Source organism: Acipenser ruthenus, chromosome 20 (genome assembly GCF_902713425.1).
Source record: "Acipenser ruthenus chromosome 20, fAciRut3.2 maternal haplotype, whole genome shotgun sequence".
NCBI classification, from domain to species: Eukaryota; Metazoa; Chordata; class Actinopteri; order Acipenseriformes; family Acipenseridae; genus Acipenser; species Acipenser ruthenus.
This window is the reverse complement of record NC_081208.1, coordinates 6,689,284-6,717,134: the sequence shown is the minus strand read 5'-3', so window position 1 is coordinate 6,717,134 and position 27,851 is coordinate 6,689,284. Positions and strand designations below refer to the sequence as shown.

General features: G+C 40.9%; 1 protein-coding gene and 1 long non-coding RNA gene across 11 annotated transcripts in view; one reads left to right on the top strand and one right to left on the bottom strand.

Moving 5' to 3' along the window:
* Positions 1-7,665, bottom strand: part of LOC131698849 (uncharacterized) — a 30,872-nt gene extending 23,207 nt beyond the window's left edge. The window contains exon 1 of the long non-coding RNA XR_009307860.1: positions 7,597-7,665. This is a non-coding gene — a long non-coding RNA (uncharacterized LOC131698849). The remainder of the gene's footprint in view (positions 1-7,596) is intronic.
* The window catches only part of LOC117425787 (polyhomeotic-like protein 2), a 71,976-nt gene extending 44,539 nt beyond the window's left edge, over positions 1-27,437 (top strand). For 2 of the 10 annotated variants that reach the window (XM_058993347.1, XM_058993352.1), the window contains 12 exons: positions 830-907; positions 1,996-2,157; positions 4,512-4,664; positions 5,373-5,697; positions 13,411-13,832; positions 14,870-15,035; positions 22,098-22,306; positions 23,071-23,203; positions 23,470-23,599; positions 24,915-25,059; positions 25,235-25,496; positions 26,235-27,437. In XM_058993347.1, the coding sequence (XP_058849330.1) occupies positions 830-907; positions 1,996-2,157; positions 4,512-4,664; positions 5,373-5,697; positions 13,411-13,832; positions 14,870-15,035; positions 22,098-22,306; positions 23,071-23,203; positions 23,470-23,599; positions 24,915-25,059; positions 25,235-25,496; positions 26,235-26,389 (2,340 nt within the window). In that variant the 3' untranslated portion in view covers positions 26,390-27,437. Of the gene's footprint in view, positions 1-829; positions 908-1,995; positions 2,158-4,511; positions 4,665-5,372; positions 5,698-13,410; positions 13,833-14,869; positions 15,036-20,514; positions 20,901-22,097; positions 22,307-23,070; positions 23,204-23,469; positions 23,600-24,914; positions 25,060-25,234; positions 25,497-26,234 lie in introns of those variants that run through there. The other 8 variants (XM_058993356.1, XM_058993348.1, XM_058993355.1 and 5 more) reach the window with 8 other exon arrangements.
* Positions 27,438-27,851: the final 414 nt, after the last annotated feature.

Sequence of the window (27,851 nt, the reverse complement as noted above, 5' to 3'; positions counted from 1 at the left end):
TATGAAATAAATTGGCATACCCTGCACACATACTACTATGATAACACCTATAGCTGGCTTGCATTGAAACTATTAACACTTCAATCAGAATTGATGGGCATTGAAGCAGTTGTAAAAACAGCAACTCAGAACTAAATAGTTTCAGTGTTAGAATGAACACTAACTTATCTGAATAACTTCCATTGTGTACCTGCTTAACATTAGAGTATTCTACTGGTAGACTTGAGATCATTCGTGAAGATAACTTGTTTATCTTTGGGCAGTGGTACTCAATCCTGGCCCTCGAGATAGAATCCAGTCCACGTCTTTACTCCAACCAGATTCTAAAGTAGTTCATTGAACCTGCTGAGAGGCACTTAACTAATTTAGGACCTGCTTGGAATAAAGACCAGGACTGGAATAGACCCTAAGGGCCAGAATGAAGTACTACTGTCTTTGGGTAACACCAATATCCAATTCATCCAAATAGACCATGTGGTTTATTTGAATGATCTAAACTGATCAAAATGCAGCCACTATTTAATTCCAAGTGAATCCAGCTGGGGTTTTCCCCAGTAAAGTCCGAGAAACATCAGGTTCTTGCATTCTAGGGCGGCAGTATAAAGACCAGCCTCCTGTTTATTAAAATAGACCTGCTCCACGCCTCATGTTTTTTAATGTGTGAAATCCTTTCTGTTTCCTGCTCCGTTTGTATTGTGACCCGTTTTCTTTCAAGATAAGTTAATGTATAACCAGGGCTTCCGCCTCATTGAAAGCACCCGTGTGGCGTCGCAGTGATTAATGAGTGCATGTTTAACTCAGATTCCCTCTCTCTGCTTGTCACACACAGGCAAGCCTTGCTGCAAACAGACAGGGCTCCAACCAGAATGGGAGCGTTTCCCAGCAATCCGGAGCATCACAGACTACTGTAAGTTAAACAGTGTCCTACACCTCACAGAGAGTCTTTATACTCACCTCACTGCATCAGTGAAGTGGTTCAAGCAGCAGTTTGAGATCTAGAACTAAAGCCAGTGCACACACATACAGAGGGCCCTCATGATCTTGCTGTTAGAAACCAACACAATTGGTATTGTTTTATACTAGTTGTATATACATGATTTACATATATATAATAAATGATGTTTCCATAACACTTTACATTAATAGCTGCAAGTGTGAATAACTGTGAAATTCATCAAGAATGGATGATTACTTCATTTGAATCCAATTGGAAAGCAGTCAGCCCATCATTACTGTTACACAAACTCTTCACACTTACATTGAGCAAGAGTGACATCTGGTGGCTAGTTTGGGGATTGTCATTATTTGTCCCTTAAACTTTTAATAGGCTTCATAATGCATATAATCTCAGGTGACACATGAATATCGATCTGTAAGAGCGTATGTATAAGTCTACGTACATAACTCAGGCATTAAAAGATATGTAGGTAGGCTTTGTGGTCCAGTGGTTAAAGAAAAGGGCTTGTTACCAGGAGGTCCCCAGTTCAAATCCCAGCTCAGCCACTAACTCACTGTGTGTGTGACTCTGAGCAAGTCACTTAACCTCCTTGTGCTCTCTCCTTCAGATGAGACTTAAAACCGAGGTCCTATTATAAGTGACTCAGCAGCAGCAGTTGTTGATGCATAATTCACCCCTTTGTCTCTTTAAGTGGCTATGGATAAATGTGTCTGCTAAATGACTAATTAATAATAATAATGTTAGGTCCCTGAGTGTCTCCCATGGTAAAGGCATGACCGCAGGGTGAGTCATATTTTTTTGTTTGGGGGAGCCCTTTTTAAAAACAATTTTAAATAGAGGCTTCCAACTTAAAACTGAAGAAAGTAAATATTGAAGTTGCCTATAACTATCATAAGCCCTGTCTGACACCACAACAGTCAAAGAGCACTACAATAAAGTCAAAGAAAAATCCCAAATTCAAGCAGATGCTTTGGTACAGAACACTGTCTGTACGTGTCACACGGCCGGTCTCTCACATCCCTTTCTCCCTCTCTCAGCTTAACCTAGCCACCTCCCCGGCTGCAGCCCAGCTGATCAGCCGTGCTCAGAGTGTGAACTCTGCTGCCTCTGGGATCGCTCAGCAGGCCGTCCTCCTCGGAAACAGCTCCACCACCGGCCTCACCGCCAGCCAGGCACAGATGTACCTGCGTGCACAGATGGTAAGCACCAGCAGAGGGCAGTACACACACACACACACGCATACGGGAGAGTCTGTTTTAATGAGATTAATATTAGGTAGCCCTTAATCCGGCACACCTATGCGAGGGTGTCTAATACATGCACAAAATGTGCATTCTTCTTAATGGCACCCTTAAGAAATTATTTATGCCATACTGTGTAAGAATACATACAAATACAAAAGTGATGAAGTCCACATCACTATAGAAGTATATGAATCAAAACTTACAGATTGAAGAAATTGAAAAATACTTTTAGTCGAAACATTTGTCAAAGACGCTGCTGGGACTGGTAACCAAACATTGAACACTGAATGGTGAAAATCTGTTCAAACAGTTGAAAGGTCAGTGTGAGAGGATATTATGGACAGCAGCTTTTAGTGCGGCAGTCATCAGATCATTGTTATAGACCCTGATGCGTGTCTGTCTGTCTGTCTGTCCATACAGTATTGTATATAAATGATTTGCATTATATTTGTTGCATTAGACCCTCAAAGCATATATCACAGTGGTAATTTTGCATTTTTTTGTAATGTTGAGGTACAAGCTCTTAAACTAACCTGGCTAGTTCTATAATCCATGCTTTGTGAACAAGGCCTGCTGTGTGCAGCCATGTGTGTTTGTGTTCATGGCACTTGCATGTAGTTTATGTGTGTGTGCGCTCTGTTATAGGGGGGTACAAGTTATTTTGTTCAACTTACTGTGCTGACCATATTACACAAGGGGTGCCTTCAAATTATTGCATTCATTTTTCATTTTGAAGACACTAACATTTTGACTGAAAAGGACTTCTACTCCTCTCATGCCCTATGGTATTAAAACAAGAATCCCTCGAGCATTGAGAAACACAATGAAGCGTGTTTGTTGTGGCAGCATGTGTATCAGTTGGTCGCTTAGTTAAATCACTTACAAAATCTAAACACAGTTAATTTAATATTCAACAAATGAGTAACACCTAGAAACCACTTGCTAAAGAGTAGTCAAGTAGAACTGGAACTCCAAACCCCTCACTTAGTAACAGTTCACTTAGCGATACCTTGACTACACAAGTGACACAAGACTTGCCTAGCAACAGCTCTCTCGGGCTGCTCCTGATTTGCTGTAGAGGCTTCAGCGGCAGAGCTGTTAGATGACAGTAAAGTGAAGCCTTGGGGTTTGACCTTTTTTAAACAGCACACTCTCTTGCAATTGGTGTGAAACTTCCTATTATTTGCTTTGAATTGATTCTAACCTAGTTTCGGTACAGTTGCAGAAATGTACATTGTACTGATAATAGTGGCTTGGCATATCGGTAGTTTTATATCAGAGTCGATAATGGGTAACTATATGCAAAACCTTAAGGACTGTTTTAAGGAATGTCTTAATAAGGACTGTTTCAAAGCCCATTGTGATCAATGAAGTGTGCAGTTCATTCAGCATGTCTGTTTGAAAGGGGCTTATTCGTTTGTTCTCATTTTTTAAACAGTCCTTAAAACAGTTCCGAAATACGTATTTATGAATTGGGAACAATTACAAAAATTGTTTTCTAGTTTCTTCAAGTTAATCCTATCAGTGCAAAAACACCTTCGTATACCAAGGCTATGCAATAGAAATTCCCATATCTCCCTGTGCTTGCGTAGGTTTTTTGTTCTTTCGGTTTGTCCATGATGATTGAATCTAGACCATATTCTACCACAAAGAGATGAACAAGAGATCTGAGACCTCTCTCCCAACCGACCTGGGGCCAATTACAATGTAATTGTGTAATTCCTAATTCATTGAACCTTGGCACACCTGCGTAATTATAATTGAATTATACCATATAATTGATCAATTACAGTTCAATTCTGCATGTATCTGTTATTCGATCATTATTCATGTATATTCATGTATTTTCTGTATTTGTACCGGTGATTACTGCTGGGTTATTTAGCATGAAGAGAGTACGCATCTTAATGGGTATGGTTGTTTATGTTACATTTTATTGTAATTATAATTTTAATTATTGCAGCATAATTGTAACTGTAATTAAACAAAATAGATTTGTAATTGTATTGCATGCAGTATTCAGTGATACAAGACCATATCAACGCCTTAATAAATCTTTGCTTTCTTTTTCTATCTATTTCACTCTGTTTTGTATATACAGGCACACAAGCTTATCTAATGAATAGCGTAGCCCCCACACACATAAACATGGCTTTTTGTGCGATTATATGGTAAACTCCATGGAAGAGAGCCACAATGTTCTTTGTAACAGAGCGGTTTGCTAACACTGCATGGTACGTGATTGAAATGTTTTCTTAGTTTCTCTGTGGCTGTGTCTGGTTTTGAGGTCATTTCGATGTGATTTTCAGGCACAGCAGAGTAACCTTGTGCAAGTAGCTAGGAGCCTAGGCCGTGCTGTCCCTTTGTCCCCTCAGCTCATTTTCACTCCAACCGCTACAGTCACTGCTGTCCAGCAAGAGGTCTCCAATCAGTCTTCTGGCCAACAAACAGCCTCTTCCCAGGTAAACAGCCTGTTTAATACAGCCTACTGTTATGACTGTGGGGAAACGGTTCCTACACATCCTGCAAGCTCCACTAGAGGGCAGCAGAGAACCACTGACTATCATAGGCCTTTTTTTAAGTGTAATATTGGTTGTGTTTTTAAGGTCAGAAAAGTTCATTCCAAACAAGAGAACCGTTCTATTTCTCTTTAAAAAACAACAGCCTAATTGCAATATTTTCCCCCTTTTTTACCATGCATATTAAATATAATGGTAATAATAACAGTATTATAGTATGTCACAAGTAAACAAGTGGTGTTTTGGAACAAGGGACGGGCCTTGATGGGCCGAATGGCTGTTTCTCATTCTCAGAATTTTGGTATTACCGATGGCAGTTCATTAATGACAAATAGTATTTTATTCCATACCAAAAAACTGTACTATCACCCACAGTCACTTTGTGTTTATCAGTATTTGTGAAACCATTTTTCTATATTAATGTATTTCTGTAGAATACCACATTCCAGTTTCAAAGCATGTGAAATATAACCCATACGCATACCCATGGCTTACAAGTGGTTTAATGGTCACGGTTAGAATCAGTAAAAAAACAAAAATCAAGGGAAATTCAGTTTACCAACAAGTACTCTTTAGAGTGTTTGCTGTGCCCCTCGTTAATGGAACGATTTCTCTCTTAAAAAGCCTGACCCAGCATGAATGGGCCTCCAGTCCCACAATCCTTTCTTTCAGGTCCAGAACCTGGCTCTCCGCAGCCAGCAGGGCCCAGCCTCAGCCTCCCCTTCCCAGCCTCAGCTCCAGAGCCTGGGCCTCAAACCGGCCCCCGGCAGCCAGGCTGCTCCCCCTGCTGGCTCTGCTGCCTCCCAGCCCAAAGCTCCAGGGCAGGGGGCCTTGACTCTGGTGGGGAAGGGAGCCTCGTGTGAAGTCTCATCGGAGGGAGGGAAGAAAGGAGAGAGCCCAGCCAGCCTGGAGACTCGTGTGGTGACCGTGAGCAGGAATGTGACGCCCGTGTGCAGCCACCCCCTCATCACTCAAGGTAAGGGTTCAGGCTTCGTCCATTACTTAAAAACACTTCATCATTGTGTAATGGATCTCCTCCTAGCGGCTGAGGAGTTAATAATACTGACATCAGCATAAGACATGTACTTACCTCTCGACTGCAGAGCTGGCTGTTTAGTTGAATGGTAAGGCGTTCATCTTTGAACCTTATGGTTTGTGTTTCGCGTCAATTCGATGCCTTTTGATTCAATTCAGTGGGCTGAGATGTCAATTCATTACAATTAGCAAAAGGTTTTTGGTGAAAACTCAATTCTCACTGCTTACAACTGAAGTCAAAAAGTGAAATCATGAAAGGTGTGCATTATTATTATTATTATTATTATTTTTTAAATAAACCCCAAATTCACTGAAGATAATGGTACAAGAACTAAACATAATATAGACAAATGTTTTCAATCTTTGTCTTTAGTGCCGTGATATAAACATACAGGACTTGCACAGTATATTTGGTGTAGGAGACCACACTTCGTCAACGTGCATCCCAATTAATTTACACCTTGTCACCCAGAGGAGTGGCTAAAACAGCACAGTGTCTATTATAAAATGCAATACATTGACAAACTATCCCTAATTCAAAACGCTCAATCACAATTCTCAGGTAAAACTATAGAGAAATGTCAAGCAGACACACGTGTGGGTTAGTGCCTTCTTCAGTGTGGAAACAGAAACGACTAGCCGAAACATTGTCTTCTTTACCATTTCAGGACCTCTGTGCAAAAGACTGAACAAATGATTGATTTAATATCACTATAGATCGATTATTGTTCCAGCCGTAGTGCAAATGATGTCCCTCAATGTAATGTGCTCAGTCTAGGAGTGTATTGTTGTGTGCGTGGGTGTCTGTGTGGATTAATGTCTGTGAATGTGAGTAAGTAAGCCTGTATGTCCCTGTCTGTCTCTGTGTGTGTGTGTCTCTGTGTGTGCAGCCATTCAAAGCAGAGCTGTCTGCCTTTAGCTGGTAGCTTTGTCTGACTATAAGAATAAAGGCCTGAGTCTGAATTAAGTCTGGCCACTCCACTTGAGGAAATGACTAATTTGGTTGCCGTGGTGATGACACCCATGTAGCAATCCTGCCTGAATGGTCAAAGGAGAACCCACCTGCTGTCAGTGCGCAGCACCCATGTGTTGTTTTCAATGTATTAATCTATTTCATATTATTTATAGATTGACTTTTTATTTTCTACTTTTACATCTGAAAAGCAGATCATTTATCTTGCAAGGGAACCCTGAGGCCAGTTTTAACACGGATACATAGTGACATTCCTTCCCCCCCGGAATTCAAATGAATTTACTAATTTAATAAATCAATATTGTTTCAGATTTTTTGACAGAAAAGCTAAATAACATAATTCAATAAAGTAGATTTTTGCTGCTTAAGGTGATACCAGCCTTTTGGGTTTATTAATAATTATTACCTTATGTGGTTGCTGTAGTAAATTGCATTTGGTGGATATTTATATTGTATAGTTCTGTAACAATAGCATAGAGAAATCTTTGTCTTCTCTAACTAATTGTGGTTCTTTGCAAAGTGTGATATTATTGTAGTCCATGCTATAGAGGTAACAGTTGCTGCTGCTTCCTGGTATTTAATCACGTCCTGTCCTGTGGCTCAGTTTGCCTCCAGTGGTCTTGCTAGGCCATGTGACCTTCTGCACAGGAAGTGATACGATACCAGGAAGACACGGTTTAATTATTTCTGATCTTCAGCGTGCATAGTTCCAAATTCCATATTCTGGAACCAAAAGGGAGTCGTTATAGTGTAAGTGAGAGAAAAGGATTTTATAGCCCTGGTGAGCTCTCCTTTAACAAAGGGACTAGCAGATTTTTTCAAGGAGTGAATAAGGGGTGGAGAGATCAAGCAGGAGGGTTCACTTACCCTGGAGTTAAGCCTTGAATCAGTATTCAGACTCGTTTGGAGAGGAGCTGGGGCTTCTTCAGTGTAGCAGCTTGAAGAAAACGCTGGGAAACCTGCATCTGCTTTGGAAGAAGCAGCTGAGAAAACAAAAGTGCACAAAGACACTGCTGTCCAGTAATGTTAAAGACACAACAGATGTTCGGCATGGAAAAATTGCATCTCTGCAGAGTGGTCACGTTTACTGTTAAAGCACAGCTTAGAGGGCTTTATTGCAATCCGCTTTGAACAAGCAGGAGGGCAATATGCTGTTAAAAACAGATAGATACTAAACTCTAAGAGTACAGTGGGATTATAGAGGGTCCCTGTACACAGATACATACATAAAGTTATAGGTTTGAGATGAATCTTTGTGTGTCTCACTAACCTCAATTCTGGAGGCTATTAGGAGACTTCTTAATAAAGTGGTCTGGTCCAGTATGTTGTTTTGTGCCGTCAAAGCTGTCTGTGTCTGTGTTTCTGATGGTGGATTGGTATTGGTCTTTGTATTGATATATTGGAGGTGGCTTTGTCACACTTCAGTGTTTTACATATATCTAGAGAACCGCTTATCCAATTGCAATGAAATTGGTTTAGGACATTCCTGAGTCTTTGAGGAATCCAGACCCCCTATAGGAGGGGCCTGCCCGTCTGTCTTTACATATGTACGCATGTTATACATTTTACATAGGTCATGGTGAGCTACTTTTCTTTAAAATAATACCTAGAGCTCTAATTTAGTATTTACAGCTGTGGTGGGCATGTGTTTTACTAAAATACAGTCTGGAGTAGGATTGCTGATTTAAATGCAAGATGGAAAAAAAAAGACTGGACGCTCAGCAAATGCTTGCAGTATAATCTCAGAGCCTGCAGTGGTTTGGCAGGGAGGTTTGCAGCTGACACAGAGCAGTTCAAGCACAGCCAGGCAGGCAATGCGGCACAGGATTGTTGCAACCTGTGCTTCCACCCACCTGCAAACTGAGATTGTAACTTAGTTTGTACATCAGAAACCTAAAAGAGATACATGTTGTCTGTCTTTCACATTTAGCCACTAAAAGGGTGTTTCATTATTTAAATACTGGAGACATCTAAGCAGGTCCAGGAATGGTAACCCCACAACTGCAGACCGCTGTTTCAGTATAGGAAAGATATCTCCAATCAAAACCGCAAGACTAGAAAACTAAAGTAACTTGGTGCTAAAATTAAAGAATTGTATTACCAATTGAAAGCCTTTTTAACAAGGAGTGCAGTCAGAGAGTGACATCTAAAGTGAAACATCCATAAGAATACCTGGCTCAATGTTCTATATTGCTTTAAAGACCAGTGATAATGTTGCTAATCAGAGGATTTTAAAGTAATGTTGTTTGTTTTGTTTCACTCTTTTTAACACATAATTGCATTGGTTCAACCTGAGGTTTATTTAAAGCATTCACTATTGATCCAACAGTTAAAAACTGCTGTGATTTATTGAGAGAGGCTGTTATCTCACGGGGGGGGGGGGACTTCTAAGGATCAAATTTAGGCTTAAAACCACTTAATTGAAGAAAAAACATTTCAACCTCTTTCCGTTTTAGAGTTTATTTATTTTGGAAGCCTAAGCAGAAACAGACTCACACTAGCACACCAGTCCCTGGAGTTTCAGTTTTAATGGGAAACGCACTGACTCACTCACCGGCACTCTAAATCAACGGCAATGAGACCTTAATGTAAAGTCTTTTAGGAACAATACTGCTGGGTCTGTTGGGATATAGTGTTTAAGGGGTCTTCGGGAAATACAAATACATGCAAAAAAAAAACAGGGGGCAATTACTGGGGTCTAACTACAGTATATTTAGACATTTGTTTGCATTCCTGGCTTCTGATTGATTGGGCTAATTAATGAAAGGTATATCTTGAGAACCAAATTTGCCAAAACATTGGATGGGCGTTCCCAGGAGACGTTTTATCACAAACTGTGAAGCTAGATGTTGGAAAGACAAGGTACTGGCACCTGACTGGAGGTATTATTAGTTTATTTAGATACCTTTATCCAAGCTATACATTGAAAAACACTTTCCTGAATTATATTTTATATTATCATTCATAATAACATATTATGAATCATAAAACTATAAAAAAAAAAAAATCAAACCGCAAGTGGTAATGTGCAGTGCTAAATCACAGTTGTTCAAATAAGTATACTCTCTCTGTGGTTAAATTATACTTTTACAACCGTTATAGTTTAATTTAACAACAGCAAAATATGCATAACTAGTTTATGATGGTTTAAATGGTGATTATACTCCTGGGAAAAAAATGCCACGGTATCTTCCTCCGAATGGAATCCCCCTTTCCGCTCCCACGCACACCCACCCTCCCGGAGCCCCCCGGAGCCCCATTCAAACATTCAGCCGGGTGAAAGTGCGCTCGAAGGAGGGGCACAGGGGTGATCAGCACGGCTTGACTCTCGGAACACCAATGAGTGCAGGAAGGAAGAGAACTCGGTCACCACTAGTAGTAAAGAGACAAAACCAACAATGCGTGCAGGGGTAGGATTGTTTACGCACGGCTCAGTATTTATTTTACAGATTTGCAAAATGACACGTGCGCTGTGCTTATGTCACAGTAACTGATTGGCTGTACACGTAAAGCTCAGTAGCCTTCGTATTGCAAGGTTTGTACCATATATACATCATTTATCATAGCACGCTAGTAATTAAAGTTAATAATGCCCAATTCTTTCTTGACGTTTTATTGATTGTTTTCGAAATGGTAGTTAGGAATCTTAGAAGAACAGTAGCAATGCTGGAATGTTAGCATAACAAATTGCATTGCATGTGGTGGAAAAACTATTCAGCCAGTAAATGGTATAGTAATGTTAGGGAATACCATTTTGTGTTTTTGGTAGTTACCCATGCCACTATTAGATTTGTGCATCGCACAAAAACGAAAACGGCTTATCTTGTGTTTTTGTAATACAAGAGGCTTTGTTTTGAAATAAAATCTCAATTTTCGAATTATGTATTGTGTTTATGAAACTAATAGTTAGATTGGAACATTTTTCCACTATAAAATGTAGTGTTTCTATGTTGCAAAAAACTGCAACAAAAATAGACCTTTGAGGCATATAAGTTATAGTAAAGAAATCATTTTGGTTGGAATTTAGAAAAGCAGTATACTATATTCTGGTTGTGTTTTGTACTGTATATGACTTTTTTCCCCCCCAACAAAGGTTTTTATAAAAAACACACCTACCGAATGTATAAAGATTGTTTTTGAGCACTAAGGTCTGTCATGGCCTAATAATTTGGTGTACTTGTAAGAATGTTGCAGGCTTGAGGACACTATAGGATACTCGTTTTTATATTTTTTACCAGTCTTGCGGTTGGTTTTCTCTCCCAGGCTGTTGTGTGTATTTGCTAATGTAGCAGGCTACCTGGCTTGCTTCCCTTGCAGTTGCAGATTATCACAAGACTGATCCTGGGAACTTTGGGGGGTTTCCGGGCCTTGTTGTGCTGTACTGTGCAGTCTCTGATCCTGGGAGATGGGCGTAGGAGGCCTGAGTCATCAAGCTTCTTCCCCTGTGCTGGGCCCACTCCAGCCTGCTCTGGGGTGGGCCTGTCTCACTGGCAGTCAGCCTCTGTGTGCGAGAGCAAATGAAAAGAACCAAGGGCCGCTATTCCTATATATAGTATTTATGTTCAAGCTCCTCAGGGCGTGTTACAGATAAAACACAAACTACTGCAGGGAAAATGTCTTGTCACAAAAGTCTTCAGCCTACTTTAAAAAAAAAAAAAAAATGAACAGACTACATCTCAAATGCAGCAAGGTGGCACATTCTGCAGCCCAGCATAGATAAGATGTCTTGGAGTATCCATAGACCTCAATAGACAACCAGAACAAAAATGAGATCAAATCGATAAGTAATCAGGCCAAAGCCAATTAGGACAAGCACAACTTTAAAAAAACAAATATTCAACAAAGATTCAACACAGAGGGATTTTAAAATGGTAGTGATGCGTTCATTCATGTTGGCACAGTACAGAAAGTCCAGAAATAGTCCAGTCTTGAGAAGCTCAGTGACGGGAAATTAGAGCATTAACCCCTTAGAGTCCTGGAGATTCAGACAGCTGGACTAATGGTCCTACTGCAAGGATCATGTTGTCACCACTAGCCAATCAGAGATTCACCCTTCATGTATAATTATATCCCGGTCCCTGAAGTTGACAATGCACAGAACTGTACAGTACACGGCTGGGTGAATTCACTGACCTGTTTAAACACTGCCTTCCGAAAAAATAATGCAGGAGACCCCCTGATGTGGACATAAAAGCTACTCCCTGCAGCCTCTGTTAGCCTGTATTTATTTTTAGAAATGATTGGCCTTTTTGTAGCTGGACAAAAGTCTGTTTTATTGGAGCTTTTTCATGCTCAAATAAAACAGAACAGATGGGAATCGTTGTGCATGCTGTACTTCTGCTATAGCTACAAAAACACAGTAAACTGCACCATTAATAGGCTGCAGGGAACAAAGAATAAGGGTTATGTTGGAGTTTGTAGAATAAACAGCAGTGTTTATCAGTTTAAACCTAACATCAAAACCCCCAAGTATGATTCCCAATCTATAGCAGTTTGAGTAGAGGTGGGCTGTTACTTGTACTCAGAATTGCTTTTTTGGCAGGTATTCAATAAATCGATTCATTAGGGTATTGATTTCAAAACATTGTGTACTTCCCTCAGTTTACAATTGAGTACCAATCAATGGCAAGTAACTGAACATCTGTTTTTGTTTAAGATTTAAGATAACCGTGGTCATTTAAAACTGGTAACGGAACATTAAAACTCTATGAAGTGAGCCCATGAAAAGTGTTCTAGAAATTCTGTCGTTCTGTCATGAGCTCTGCTAAGGCTGGTAACTCACCAAAGTTTATATTTGGAGGAAATGTAAGGCATGCAGTTATGTGAAGAATGTTAGTAAAGAAAGGAAGAGGGGAATAGATAGTTATGTTAGCCGTGCTGTGCAGGAAGGCTATGTGGAGCTGTTTGTGTTGAGCTGTTCCATTTAATTTAATGGGTTTTAAGCAATTGTTTACTCCCTAGACACTAGACGTCAGTATCAGTCTTGGCCAAAGATGTATTGAAAACACAGCCTGGGAGATAGGTTACATGCTCAGGTATCTCTTTCTCCCTTAGAAGTTTCAGCGTGGAAATTACAACTGATGACAGCTGCTAAAAGCAATTTCCTCAATCTACCAGCAGTTAGAATACTACAGTTGCTGCTGTATGGGAATTGTTTGACGTTCATAAACTGTTTTCACGTTGCATGTTTTACAGTGTCTGCCGGCTTCAGTGTGTTAAGGTAATGGTTGTTAAGGTTTAAACTGTAAAAAACTAAAAATCCTGTATAGTATTTAACTAAAAGTTAAACCAAAAACATTATATTTTATTGGGATCGTCCCATTTCAAAAAGTTTAATTATTTATAGTATATTGAAGCATTGTAAAGCAGTGCGTGTGAAAATCATTGTCAAGTAGGAAATAAATGAAAAAGTAAAATGTAAAGACAACTGTAACTACTAAATCAAGCACAAATTTTCATTGACAGTGTGTTTAACAGTTAAACAATAAACAAAGAAGGTTTAAACGTTTAATCTATTACCTAATAAAAATCCCACTTTTTAGAAAATCTCCACAGGGTATTTCAATGACATTCTTTAGTTCAGGACAAACCCCACAACACTGTTATGCAGCATGAACATGAATTGATGACAAGCTTCAAGGCGTCATTTAATATAGACTGACTGCGTTTAATGATCCTCAGCTTACACACAGATCCAGCCCCACCAGCTGATTCAACAGCAGCACCTCCAGCAGCAGCACAAGCAGGTCCAGCAGCACCAGTTTGTGATCCAGCAGCAGCAGCAGCAGCAGCAGCAGCCACAGCCGAACATCCCTCAGAGGTCCCAGCCTCACCTCCTCCACTGTGCCTCCATCCAGCCCCAGCCAGTCCAGACCCTCACTATCCAGCCCACAGTGCAGCCCCAGACCCAGCAATGCACCATCCCAGTCCTGCCCAAGCAGCACATCACACCTAGTCCCCAGGCCACCATCTTCCACTCCACACTGGGCCCCCAGACCGTCGCCCACAATGGGCAGTCCTCAGCCCTGAGCCAGGCCCAGCAGAGCACCCAGCCTGTGCAAGTGGCAGCCGTCAATCTGCAGATCCAGCCTGTGCCCTCCACGGTAAGCAAACAGACCAAAAATGAGAAACTATAGGAGTAGACTGTGTGGACCCCAGTGGCTAACCTAGTACAAATGAGCCATGGGAGTGTGATTGGAATCTCGTTCATGCCTGATTGCCCATAGGGAAGAGCTGCATTGGTCTTGGGTTGAACTCTGTAATAAATGTAATCTCCCTGGTGCATGTCAGTTTCAGTCAAGATTTCATTGATGCTCAATCAATACAATAAACACAGTCTACAATGTAAAACATTTCCAAATGTAAATTAGAGCCATCAGGCATGGAAATAAGACTCCAACTACAAAGCAGATTGAGCCATTGCGGGTTTTATTATGAGCTTAGTTTGACAAGATCTTTTGTAATTTTAGGGAGTCTTATAAAGATCTGTTGTCTCAACACTTGAATACAATTATGTGACACAAGATATTAAGGTTACTATTTTTGGGGGAGTGGAGGCACAAAATGCTGCCTGGTCATGTCTGGTAATCAAAACGGAGCATGCACATGTAATAGAAAATGACAGAAATAGCACTGCTCAAGGCTAGCCCCTCCCTGAAGATCTCTGCTGAGTGCAGATTCAGACTCACTAAGAAATTCCCTTTTATGTGTTACTAATGTCCTGATAATGTGTCGTAACCTGACGTGTCTGATAGGGTAAGAAAAAGCACAACGGGCATCATTTATCAAAATCTAAACAAAAGAAAGTGCTAAAAAAGGTTAAGCAACTGTAGATGCCCTTTTAGTACAAGAGATATGTAGCGATGTGTATATTAGGTGGTTTAAATCCCCTCATCCTGCATTGATAATGGTCATCACCTCTTACACTTTATACATTTTTGAGAACAGGATTTGGGAATGTACAGTGTTTAAAATACATAACCCAAAACAGAAAATATCATCTTCATAACAGAAAATCTACCTACCCAACTTCAGAAGCCTATTTCATTCAGCAAACCAACACTTTTTAAGGATGGTCCAGCGTCTTCTTTTTTACATTGTTGGTGTGATTGACATTGCTAGTCTTTGCCTCCCTGTTCAGCCCCCAAGACTGGTCCATGACGGTGCGAGTAAAGAAAAGGTGACCCCTGTGACGGCCAGGGAGCCAATCAGAACCAGCAGCGTCCAGCAGCCCTTCTCCACGCCTTCACCTACCGCGACAACGACAGAGCCGCACAAACCAGATGCCAGCAAGCCAGCCACGCAAGGTACACTGCTGCACTCCTCTGACTGCATGCTGGAACATTAATTCATTACAGTAGCTTATAGAAGTTCAAACCAAGGTTTTACAATCCATTTCTTAAAAATATAAATAGATCAGGTATAGTAGTAATTCTCAACAGTATGCTTTGCCTGCATTATTTCCAGGATGCTGGAATCATGGGAGAGTTGCATTATCACATGACTCACAGGAGACACAGCGATTGGAAGGGGTTTTCCTCTGTTTGTATAGTGTTGCGTTACACAGTATATGCATAGTGCATACCGTATAATCACACAAATAGGTGCATGCGATTATCTTGAGAAAATCTGCTTATATGCAAGACTGGCCTTGAATGCGGGACTATTTAAGAAAGGTTCAAGAGTAAGAAAAAAGTGAAATGGTATTAGAAAAGCATCTAAAAGCTTTTAATATCGTTAACACAACTTACCATGTGTATACAGATTAAGTTCGAGCTGAGAAATGCTTTCCAAGTTTATTGAGAACATGCTATTCATGGCATGTATTTGTGGTATATTTCTTATAAGCATGGAGCACTCAGAGATGACTTTAACCTTACATTAGTTCAGTCCATGATAAACTCCATCATATAAGTCCATTTTACAAAGTTGCAGTTTGTTGACACAGAACCATTGCAAAGATCAGGATTGGATTGCCAAATACTCTAGAGAACTCTCTATTGCTGTGACTCAATTGCACACAAAGCACTTCTCTCTGGCTCCTACTGCGACAACCCCCTAACCAGCTGTAGCCTCTGCCTTGTATACCTATTCCTAAATTCATACCAATTAACTGATTATCCATATTCTGGGCTTTGAATCTCAAGCTATAACATAGAAATTGGGACATACAGCTATTTATACTATTACATAGAGACACATACAAAGATATTAATTGGCATACATCGGCTTTGTCCCACCATGCTGTCTCAGCCCCCACGCCTTGCATTTGCACTCATCTTCAACCACGGGGTGCTTAAACTAGGACAAGGGTGCGTGGGTTTATATATGAAACCAAAGAAGTAACTGTTCACAGCAAGCAGTGCATATCCAAGTATAAGCCAAGTCATGACTTTACTTACTAAAGTATAGGAATGTTTGACTGGGCTGAAAGGGGTTATGAAACTGTGAATCATCCACCTCTAGGGTATTGGTTGGGAAGTAGATAGACAGCTGGCTTCACTGCTGAAGGATGCACCTTGTCACCAAGTGTTTCATTAAGATCTCACCTTCCAGTTGGATATGCTGATTAGTGAGAGCGACAAGATAACAAGCCCCATTTCACACAGCCTGTGTAGCGCTATACTTTTAAACACATTGAACTACTGGTTTGGGCAATAGCTTAGAAAGAGTAAAATAGAAAAAAAAGCATAAATGCATTTGTCTGAAAGCCGATTTTAACCTGAAAGACAATACATTTACTATTGCTTATCTTGTTGTAGAAGATGAGATTTTTGGTACTTGCATGTATGGGACAAATAATCCTATTTAACAAAAGGCCAAGGGAAATAGCAAACTTCTGAAAGGAATAAAACTATTTTAACTGCATAAAAACAAGGAATTGTTCAGAAGGAAAGTGATTTCTTGTTGGTATGATACTATTAATGTTGTATTTATCAGAAATTTGGCCCTTGCATCTTTAACACATTTTTTGGTGTAAATTTTGGTGTAAGTTTTATTGAATAAGAGTATGCAAGCAAACAATTAGTTTGTAATAATGTTTCCCTCTAGTCTAGAAGATCATTATTATAAGAAATTCAATTAGTAACAAACAATTTGGGCACACTTTTGCCTTAAATTAATCTTAGTTGCTTGCTACTTGTTTTGGAACAGCTTTATTTTCCTTACACAAAAACTGAACCTTGATTTTAAAAAGGGCTTTGCATATTGTGCCATCTCTAAAAAGGACGTCAACATATGTTTTTCCACAATGGAAATTCTGAAAACGTCAAATAAATGCTTTCCTTTTGGATTGCTACTTGAGTGCAGCAAACTCCTATTCAGAGCCATCTGTTGGTTCCCTTGATCCAGCTCTAGCTGACTTCTGTCTGCATTCGGGACGACAGCAGTAGAGAAATAGGGCAGAGAACAATCACACTTCTTATTTTGTACTATTTTATTTTGCTTGATGTTTTTTTTATATTTCCAGTTTCTGTTAAGAAAAAAATATATAAGGAGAAATACAGACTGTGTTTGTAACAAATGTGGGTTTTCTGCTTTTATATTTTGAGTGTAAGTGTCTTTGTAATATTTAGTAATACATATGCAGGCCTGTAGCCAGAGAGCCATCATAGAAACTTCCAAAATTCCAAAAGCAGCCCAGCAGACGGTTTGGAAAGATCTCTCTCTGAATCACTCAAGCAGGATGGTAGCTGTCCCAGCTTGTCCCTGAGAATGGCAGCCTGTACCCTGGGCTGTAGTTGGGCCAGAGTGGCAGGCCTCTTACATCACTACCATCTGTAAGACTGCCAGCCGGCCCACAATGGACTTCTCTGCGCTGTCTCTCCCCTCAAGCGGAAGAGTGAATCTGTCACGCCCTGGCGTCTATTGTCTAACTCTCGCTCTTGTGAGACAGTGACAGCAGTGGCTCTAATTAGAGAAGAGGGGTTTAGCTTCAGTATTCCCCAAAGGGCAGGGGTGCAAGGGGGATAAGAAGGCATGTGTGGCAGGTGGAAGGGCAGGTGCGTCTGGGGCATGGATGGCATAGACAAAAGGTTCAACTATTCAGTTTTTGGGTTACTGGGTTTTAAGTCTTGTGCTGAAGATGGAGTGTATGGTACATTCCTCCTGAATTTTATCAGTGCTGTTTGCAAGGATTGTTGAGATTTTGAAGTTACTGTCTTCAAATTCCTGAATTTAAATAATTTTAAAGGAAAAAAAAACAGGTAAAGGGGGATTTATTTAACTTAAATCCTTAAAGGATTTTGCCGTATACTGTGTAGTTTTCTACATTTATATACATGCTTCCTTCCTGTGCAGGATCTGAGCTGTCCACTGCACATAGGGCTGCATCCATTGCATCTATTGTGTGGTGGCAAGATTAAATCGAAGTAAACGGTTTATAGAAAAATGAGTAGGGACTTTGCAAGAAAGCTCTTATCCAAATATTGGAGAAAGCAGCTAGGCTACTACTCCTTTGAGACTCAGCTACCAAGTAGTGACCGTAGATCTCTCACAAATCACAATTTTCCACAGAAATTCAATTCTCCTTCATGCCAGCCCCCCTATGTTGAATTTAATAACCTCTGCATAATTTCAGCTCAGATGAACAGTTACCATATGTATTGAATCAGATTTCATGTGCTGTCTCAAAACGTTTTTTGCCTGAAAGTCGTGGGAGAATTTGATAAATGTGCAAGGGAAAAAAGCAATATATTTCTAGGATTCTTAAGATAAATTCCCCACACCCGACGCGTGCAGTGAACCACATGCTTCTTGTAACTATGACCCCACAGAAAGCGTTATCAGATTCTGATCTGCTGTCTAGGAGGCCAGCCTGGCTCTCGGCTGGCAGTACAGACTGTTGAGAGATGGAAGTCACTCGCAGGATTACACACTTCAGATGAGGCTATATAACAATGTTATTTTCTTTTGTAACATCGCGATAGAAAACATACTGTTTAGAGATGAGACTGGATTTAGTCATACTAATCGTTGTCGAAACATTTGTCATTGAGTTTAAGTTTAGTTTAGTATTTCTATATTTAGCACTATTAAGTGTGTGTAATAGTTATGGATGAGATAAGACTGGATTCTGCAGCCAGTTTGGTTCTGATTTTAAAAGTTTATGTTTCACCCTGTTTGTTTGTAAGTGTGCTGCCATCGCATCAGTGGTTCGTATTTCATAAACTGTTTGAGATGCTGTCTTCATATTTTTCATAGGCAAATGTAACGGTACCCTAAAATGGCAACCATATTGTGGTCGGCTTCATATTTGGTACACATATTTATTATATGATTCTCTAGGTCAAGTTCAATTGTGGGTGTTATGCAAGAAAAAATATATATACTGTTGTATCTTTTTGCAGTACAAAAATATTGTATGATAGGCCTTCACTGTAAGCTAGCAGCACTGCTCATTTTGAACTGACACTGTGGGCCAGATTTATAGAATCACGCACCTGTAAGGAATTTTAACCCATGGTGAATACAGGTCGTGGTGATCTACTTTTTCACGTTACTGAGCAGTGAAGAGCTGTATTTTGGAAAGCACATGCCACATTGTTCTTTAGACATGTGTTACGATGGGGTGCTGTTCTACATTCCGTGGCTGTGGGTCATGGTGACCTACTTATAAAAACCTGTACAATGCTGCTTTACCCACTGAAACAGGACAGATCACAAGCAAACATGACCAAGCTTACAGTACAGAACCTCAGATTCCTGATTAAGAAAGCCTGCTCATTTTCAGCGAGTGATATAAATGCAATATAATAATGGTTTTAAAATTGCAAAAAACCATTCTCGGACAGCCCTGAACCAATAAAGGCCCAACCTAATTGCTAGAATTCTATCATTGATGCAGAAATAAAAAGTTAGTTATTATCCAGAACTTTTTCATTCATTTAGATAGATTTTTCCAACCCCGCCCAGTACTAGTCAAACAGACTTCACGACGTGGCCTGAACTAATCGCAGTCACTTTTGGAGCCTCCTAATCCATCTGTAATCCACACAATATCCACATTATCACATTCGGCTGCTGCAGTGTCCCGTTACGCTGGGCTCCCCAGGGAATCCCGTTCCACATCTCACACCTGTTTAAAAGTTATAAACGGACCCTTAATTTCTACCAGGATCATGTTGCCTCACCTCTTCCAGAAGGTAAATGCTTCTCTGTTCTCCGGTTTTATGTGTATTTCTAAGAGAGCTCTTGACACGTATCAGTGTCTTCGTTACAGACTTGCAGCCAGAACAGTGCATTTTATCAGTGACTAGAGCCTGTAGAAAATCTACAGGTAGCAGCCATCATGAAGTTTCTTATTGCCTGACAGAGTCTGCTTCTACAGTAAGAAACCCCAATAGACTTATGTAGTCGTGTAACAGCAGGGATGCAGATAAATGTTTGTACTGTATGTTAATAGCCTTAAATTTAGAGACAGGGATACTGATGGTTGTTTAGATTAAGAATTTGTTTTGTGCAGCTACTTTAAGAATGGACCTAAAGCTATATTTATTTTGTTCTATATTTTGAACCGTGGCCACAATGCATTAAAACGTGGATTTTAGACTTTGTGTGTGGGTGGATAAAGCACCCCTCCACGTTGCGAAACTAAAACCGAGTGAATTTTCTCAGTGGCGCATTTCAGTGCAGTCGGCCAAAGTAATCCCCGCCCCCATCTTTCTGACATTCAATGATGTTGGAGTAAATCACTCCAATCACATCCGCCAGCTGCCGACAGAACGGTGTCGCAATTGGCTGATCACACCAACGCTGCTGGCCAATGGCTGAGTCTCAGCGTTTCCTATTCAGTTCCCCCTTACAAAGAGCATTAGAGAAGGTCTCTTGGGCTTGTGCGGGAAAGATTGACTAAATAAGTGAAAAAAAATACAAAAACGAAAAGTTTTGGGCTGTCGTCTCTCGTATTGTGACCTGGGATGGGAGATACGGCTCGTGGAATATCGTGTGTGAAGTCCCCCTTCCAGCCGCTTTGTTTGTATTTTTGTTTTCCCCGACAATTAACCCGTTGTTGAAAAGCAACGCGAGCAGTCTTTGGAATTATTGAACGGAACAAAGGCGTGTGCTGCTTGCCGAGTGTATTGTTAGGATTAATTCCCAGATGTATAGTATTGGGATTTCTGTAACGGCGAACGGCTGGGCTGCTGACTTGCTGAAAACTAACAGTAACACAGGTTGGTGAATATATTTCATGAAAGAAGAATTTGTTTTAGTACACTGTAATTTGAACCGCGATTGTTTTGCAAGCACAGACAGTTTATCGCGTGTTTTTTTTTTATTCGGATTGAGGAAGCTGTCGCCCGAGTTTCAGAATCTTCTCAAATAAGTATTATGGTTGAAGGAAATTCACGTGGGAATGTGATCTTATGATTGAATTATATTTTAGACAATATGGTACGTACTTTGGAAATGGTACGTGTTACGCCGTATTTATTCGTGCATTGTGTATTAGTCGTAGCCGAAGAGACACATATTATTGAGCTGTTGAATTGTGCATTTATTGCCTGTGATAATGTGAATCCCCTAATTTTGGATCGGCGTGCAATCAGCCGTGAACAATGTATGTCTTGTTCATTGTTGGCCAGCCAGCTGAGGAACATGTTGTATTTATTATTACTATTCATCTTATCGTGCGTTTTTGTGTGGGTGAGAATCTGGTGTTGTGTGGTGGTAGACTAGCACTGGGTTAGTAGAGTGTGGGGTTGGCTGTCCCTCAGGAAGTACCCCTTTCCTTTACAAAAGAGAGTAATGTCGTGGCTTAAATTGTAGCATAAAATGATTTTCAATATTATTATTGTCTCCTCCCTTGAATACAAATTGTAAACTCATCATCATCAAAGGTTTTGGAATACCCATGCGTATTCTGTTATTCCGAAGTGAACACAGACAATGTGCACAGTATTCCACTATTATCAAAAATCGAAATTGTCATTTTCTGTAATAGTTTGTTATACCTGTAATCTTTTTTTTTTTCGTTTGTTTTTGTTTGTTTTTTTCCTCTTGGGGCTCTGAAGGTACAGCCTTCTAAAACGGTATGAGGCATAACACTAATGAGGTTCAGTTAATACTCAAGGCGACTAGTTGTTTTGTTTGCCTACACTGTTTTTTGTGTGGATTGAATTTGGTATAGTAACATGATGCAATCAGGCCTTCAGATCCATGCAATTGTAACCATATTCTAAACATGTGGATTTAATGCATTTGTCTTCACTGAAATACCCATGAACCATTATTAAATACCCAAGTTCTTTCTTAACATTAGTGTAAACGTCTTGGTCTGAATTTCAGGTTGGCGATTATAGGTGAGGTTTTAAATGGTACAACGCACCTTCCCTATCTTCATTTTTCTCCTAACCTGGTTGTCTCTGCAGGTAAAGCTCAGGAGAGAGGAGTACATGTGAAGGCAGGGGGCGCCTCTGCTCCAGCCATGACCTCGGGGAACGGGAACGGCACTTCCACAGTCGCAGGGAGCGCGCCACAGAACGGGGAGAACAAGCCCCCCCAGGCCATCGTCAAACCCCAGATCCTCACCCACGTCATCGAGGGCTTCGTCATCCAGGAGGGGGCTGAGCCTTTCCCTGTGAGTCTGCTGCAAACACTTCACTGGAGACAGTCACACATGAAATATTCAACAGGGCTTCGTATGGGCTCATCATGCATTTGCATCTTCCATATGTCTCCGTAGAAAGACTAAGAAGCCCCCAATCGTTGTTTTATAAATTACTGCAACATATTTGTGTCCAGCATTAAATTGAATATTTGCGGGCGGGTTGGCCTACACTAATAAGTCACACCTATATTTGGTAACGGTTAACTGTTCAGGCAAATGTTTTGCACATGGCTATTGTTTGAACTGTTAATACCCCTAGTGAAGGCCATTGCTGGATCATGAGAGTAACTGACCAAGTCTTGAATGTGGAGTGTTGTGGGGTTTATTTTTAAAATGTTTTACCAGTAAATGTCAAAGGGTGCCCTAACAAGAACAAAGCTGTACTGTTCTCCCTGGCCCTAATTTATGAAATGGGACACAGTGCCTCCTCGTGGAGATTTAGAGGAGTTACATTTCTGGTCATTGTACAGACAAAGGCATACTGTACTGTAGTCCACTCCAGCCATTTGAGAATTGCTGAAACAAAGCCAAGAGTCTCATCCCAACGCTTCAAAGCAATATTAAGCTTCCTGCTGTGGTTCCAGGGGAATCGACACAAGCTGTGCGGGGAAGAGGGACTTTGCTGTTGCTGCTTAGTCCAGTTCTCTACATAATTCTTGCCTCTGCAAACTGTAGACAGGTTAAAGTGCATACTAAAAGACTAATCTAAATGAAACCTGTTTGTTTGTTTCCAGGTGGTTCGCCCCCCGCTGCTCATTGAGAACCTGAAGAAACAGAAGCAGCAGCTCCAGTCGGACCCAGAGAAGATCCCTCACAGCAACCGTCCCAATACCACAGACTCTGAAATGGAGGATCTTACACAGCAAGGTAAGGGTCAGGAGAAAGGAAGGGGAGTGGTAGTGCGACACACTGTTCAGAACCGAGAGAGGGGGAGACACACTTTAATAACACGTACCTCAGGTCTTTGCATGTGTTCATGACGTATTCTCATGTCACCGAAGACACAGCATAAAGAAATAAACAAAAACAAAAAGTCAGATGATAGTGTGTGTGTTTTGATAGATAAATAAATAAAAATCCTGCTACTGTTTTCGGGGGTGCTTCATAAATGTTTTCTTGTAACTGGTTTGCAGATTTAAAAGATCAGGAGGAAGAGGAAGAGGAGGATGCACCAAAACTGAAGTGTGAGCTCTGTGGCCGAGTCGACTTTGCTTACAAGTTCAAAAGGTCCAAGAGGTTTTGTTCCATGGCCTGTGCAAAGAGGTAAGCAGCCCTTTATTTACATTTACCAGGTCCATTGTAATTAAAAATCTCAGTGACGTCTTTTAAAAGTGCACACGCCTGTTTTAGTACATATAAATTCAAATTACACTTCCAAAAACTAGTCAAGAGTGTATATTACAATTTCAGAACACAAGTAAATCCTTGAGTCAGTAAACATGCAAGGAAGGAGCAGACCCAAAAGCTGAACAAGTATTCCAAACAAGCAAACCCCTTCTATCAAACCTCTATACACAGACAGCCTCGTGACGTCCTGTTACATGCAGCAGCAGTATCAAAACCTAAATATAAAGCGGAGCTTCTGGAATGAAGACATTTAGTTTACGTTGAGAGTTTCTTTTTAAGCTCTTAGATTTGTATTCCTTCTTAAACCATATTCACTTACATGGTGCCGAAACAGGAGCCACAGAGCAAAGACTACTTACCCTCGTTCTCCAATGCCCTTTAGTGATTTTTATATTCTATGTCGTTTAAATTTCAAACCCAAGATTTGAGCATGAAATCCAGAAAAGACCAGTCTTGAGTCACAGCTGTGAATAGATCTAAGCAAGCTGGCCTTGTGTGTAAAGCATGTATTCCAGTAAATACAAGTAACTCTGAGGTGGGCCTGGGAATGAAAGAGCTGTAGAAGTGTGTGGGCGTGAGGAGAGGATTGCCACGAATGCATGAGCCAGTACTGAATGTACTAAGCACAAGTTAAAGCAGCTGTTTGGTGCTCTGTTAACTGTTCTTAAAGTAGTGTAAATATTGTTAAGCTAAAAAATAAATAAATAAATAATTCTCTTTGACAGCCAGGATTCTTTTTGCTTATTTGTTCCATTGCGCAAGTTTGTCAGTGGTGTGGATATATTGATACAGCTCTGCTTACCTGGGCAATATCTCTATAGAGCCCTTGTGTAGTATTGTGAGTTTTTCATGAATTTGTATCCTCACCAGTTAATTGACAGTGGTCATATTCACATCATGCCTTTAGCTCGCTAAATGGTTTGAGTAAAATGTCCCACCCAGTCATTCTGCACTGGAAAAATAAATATGTAACATTTGAGGCTTGGGATGTCTTCCTTAGTAAAAACCTTTCACCTGCTTTTTAAAGAGGGGATCAATATCTATTCAGAAAAGCCAAGATATTCAGTAAGCCAACTGTAAAACAGTGTGGTAAACACATGTCCCACCCTCAAGCAAACAGGGCTGGCTGAATACTGCTTGCCTCATTATATGCTTTTTTAATATACAATTTTGTTTATAAACACAGTATCAAGGTGATATGCAAGTCAATAGACCCCCCTCTCTCTTTAAGGTATAACGTTGGCTGCACGAAACGAGTGGGCCTGTTCCATCCGGACAGGAGTAAAAGCACACCAAAATCAGACGGTCCCAAACACAGGCGCAGGAGATCACGCAAGAGCAGCCTGCAGCATCTGAACAAGGAGGCGCAGAAGCAGGTGACTAGCCGAGCACAGGGAGCAGGGCACTGAGGAGGGAGCAAATTGCTATTGGGATATTTTTATCAACATGCCAACTTTATGTTGCAGTTCCATAATGAATTGTTAAATTATTAATATCGATCAATGCATTCCCTCCCTCATGCCTCTAATGTGTTTCTTGTTCGTCTCCTAGCAGCCCGCCACACTGCAGTCCCTGGGCGGGCCAGTCTCCTCTCCGCTCCCCTCGAACCCCAGCCAGGAGTCCAGCCAGGGCTCGGATATCTCTAGCTATGAGGAGCCCCCCTCTCCACTGTCTGCCGCCAGCTCCGGGGCCGCTCCCGGGAGACATGGTCCCGCAGGGAGAGAGCTGCCCCTCCTCACACAGCACTTCCTTCCCAGTGACCCCACCAAGTGGAACGTGGAAGAAGTGTACGAGTTCATCCGCTCCCTGCCCGGTGAGTGCACCCCATACAAGCACGGCTGTCTCATGCAGCCCATTCAGTGCCCCATAGGGTTTTGACATGTTTGGTAGTTTTCTTGTAAGCCCATGTTGGAAATATGCGTATCTCCATTAAAATGTTACAGGTGTGGCATCCTCCAAAAAAAGCAATGCCAACACTAATAGGACTGCCTTTACAGCTTGCAGTTACAGGTACACCCTGTTGCTACCAGGGCATACATTCAGTGCAGAGACAGCCCTGGTTTATTGTAAACTGCTGTTCACTTATTTTTATTTTAAATGTTAAGCCCAGTGATAGTTCCACAGATTTATACACCTCCTTTTCTTCATGGTCCAAAGCATGTCCTTTCATTCCCTTCAGTAATCTCCTGAGCCAGGACTAGAAAGACCTCTGCTGCCATCTGGTGGTATTCAACATTTAAATAATAACATCAACTTTTAAGCTTACTGTGGTTTACAAAGTTGATTTGGTACTATAAAGAAACTTCTTAGAATTTGATAAAGTACAACGTCGGAAATCTTGCATTTACATTAAATATATTGTGTGTCTGTGGTGTTCTCTGGATGATTGTCTAAAAGATCAAACATTTTGATGCCTTCTTGCTGAACATTAATAGTTGGGTTTAAAATAAGCTAGTCCCTGTAGAGTCTAATTATCGTAGTAATATGGCACATGTCTTCCTAGTCTCTCATCACACCACTTCCTAACCTCTTCGTTCTCTTCACCCCCCAGGCTGCCAGGAGATCGCAGATGAGTTTCGTTCCCAGGAGATCGACGGGCAGGCCATGCTGCTGTTAAAGGAGGACCACCTCATGAGTGCCATGAACATCAAACTGGGGCCCGCCCTGAAGATCTACGCCCGCATCTGCCTGCTGAAGGACTCCTAGCCCATCTCCCCTCGGCACCCAACCTCAGCACTGCGACACTGCCCGCCATCTCGACACAAGCAAACCACGGGGACACATCAATACCATGGGTATGCTGCTGTGCTGTGTGTGAGACAGGGACAGCTTTTATTCTGAGGGTATTTCAGAGCCTTCAGTGCTCCTGCAGAGCATGCACCCCATTAATGATCAAAACAAGGGCTATCTTGTGTCTAATACACAAATGACATTAAAGGACACAAGCATGTCCAGTGAAGTTCAAGCCAGTATGGGATGGGATGGGGGGGGGGGGGAGAGAAAAAAAATAATTAATGAGAAACATTTGTTGTGATTTGTACCCTGTGGAAATGGTTGCTGTGGTGTTTTGATTCCCACTTCCAGAAAGCTAATGGTTTATACAGTGTGATGGTGATTTTTTAATTTTGTTGTTATTTAACAAACAGTTCCTACAGGTGAGGGATAGTTATAAACAGGTAATGTGTGCTCATTGACAGTGCCCTGTATAAAAGGATTTTCACTTGAGAGGTTGTCTATCCTTTGTAGTAGTTGTGTGTGGTTGCCCCTGCCCTTCTCCTCCCCTTGTCCAATTCCCTTGTCTACACTCTCAGGGTTTCCAGTGACATTTCTTACAGTAAGAATTCAGCTGTGTAAAGCCACCCCCCCTTAGTGTTAATTTCTTTGAAAGTCACAATAATGTGCCATTTTATATCCACTTGGGTTTCAGCTGTAAGAAATGTCTCCATCATAGTGCTGGCATGTGTTAACTATTTTCAGACAACCCTCCTTAAGAGACCAGCTGTACCAACGTGGACACCAAAAACGAGAAGGAAGTAGACTCTAGTTTAGGTAGGACCAGCCCGTCTGCCATTTTTTTTTTGTTTGTTTGTTTTGGTTTTCGCCCCCAGTGCTGCAGGGTTGATCGTATGTATTATTATTTTTCCATCAGCAGTGCGATCTCCCATTTTAAAAATGTAATGAAGTTCTGCTGCTTTCCAAAGACAAATCGCAAAACATTCCACCTTTTCAACAAAATAAAGCTCACTAAATTTTAGGTCTGTGTTTTGTAATTATGGGGGCATTCCAGCTGTTAGGACCACAAGCATGGCTTGTGCCTCCTGAAAGCAACGACTTTGATGTGATCGTCCTGGACTCTCTCAATTTACATCCCTGCTAACCCTTACCCAAAAACCCTTGAATTGAAGGAGCCCCTCATACTATTGCTGATCATCTCTGATGGTAAGCTAGAACAACATACATTACTCATTACCTTAAGTAACACAATGTTATGATATACTGGTAATGTTTATGGTGTTCACTGCTTTGATAAAGATAAATAATTACATTAAATAAAGATTTCTGTTGTTCTTTTACACATGGCTTCAACACCAGAAACCCAACCCATGTTTTTAGTTTAGATTTCATACAATTAAAATAGTGTATATTCCCAAGTGTAAAATTGATTACA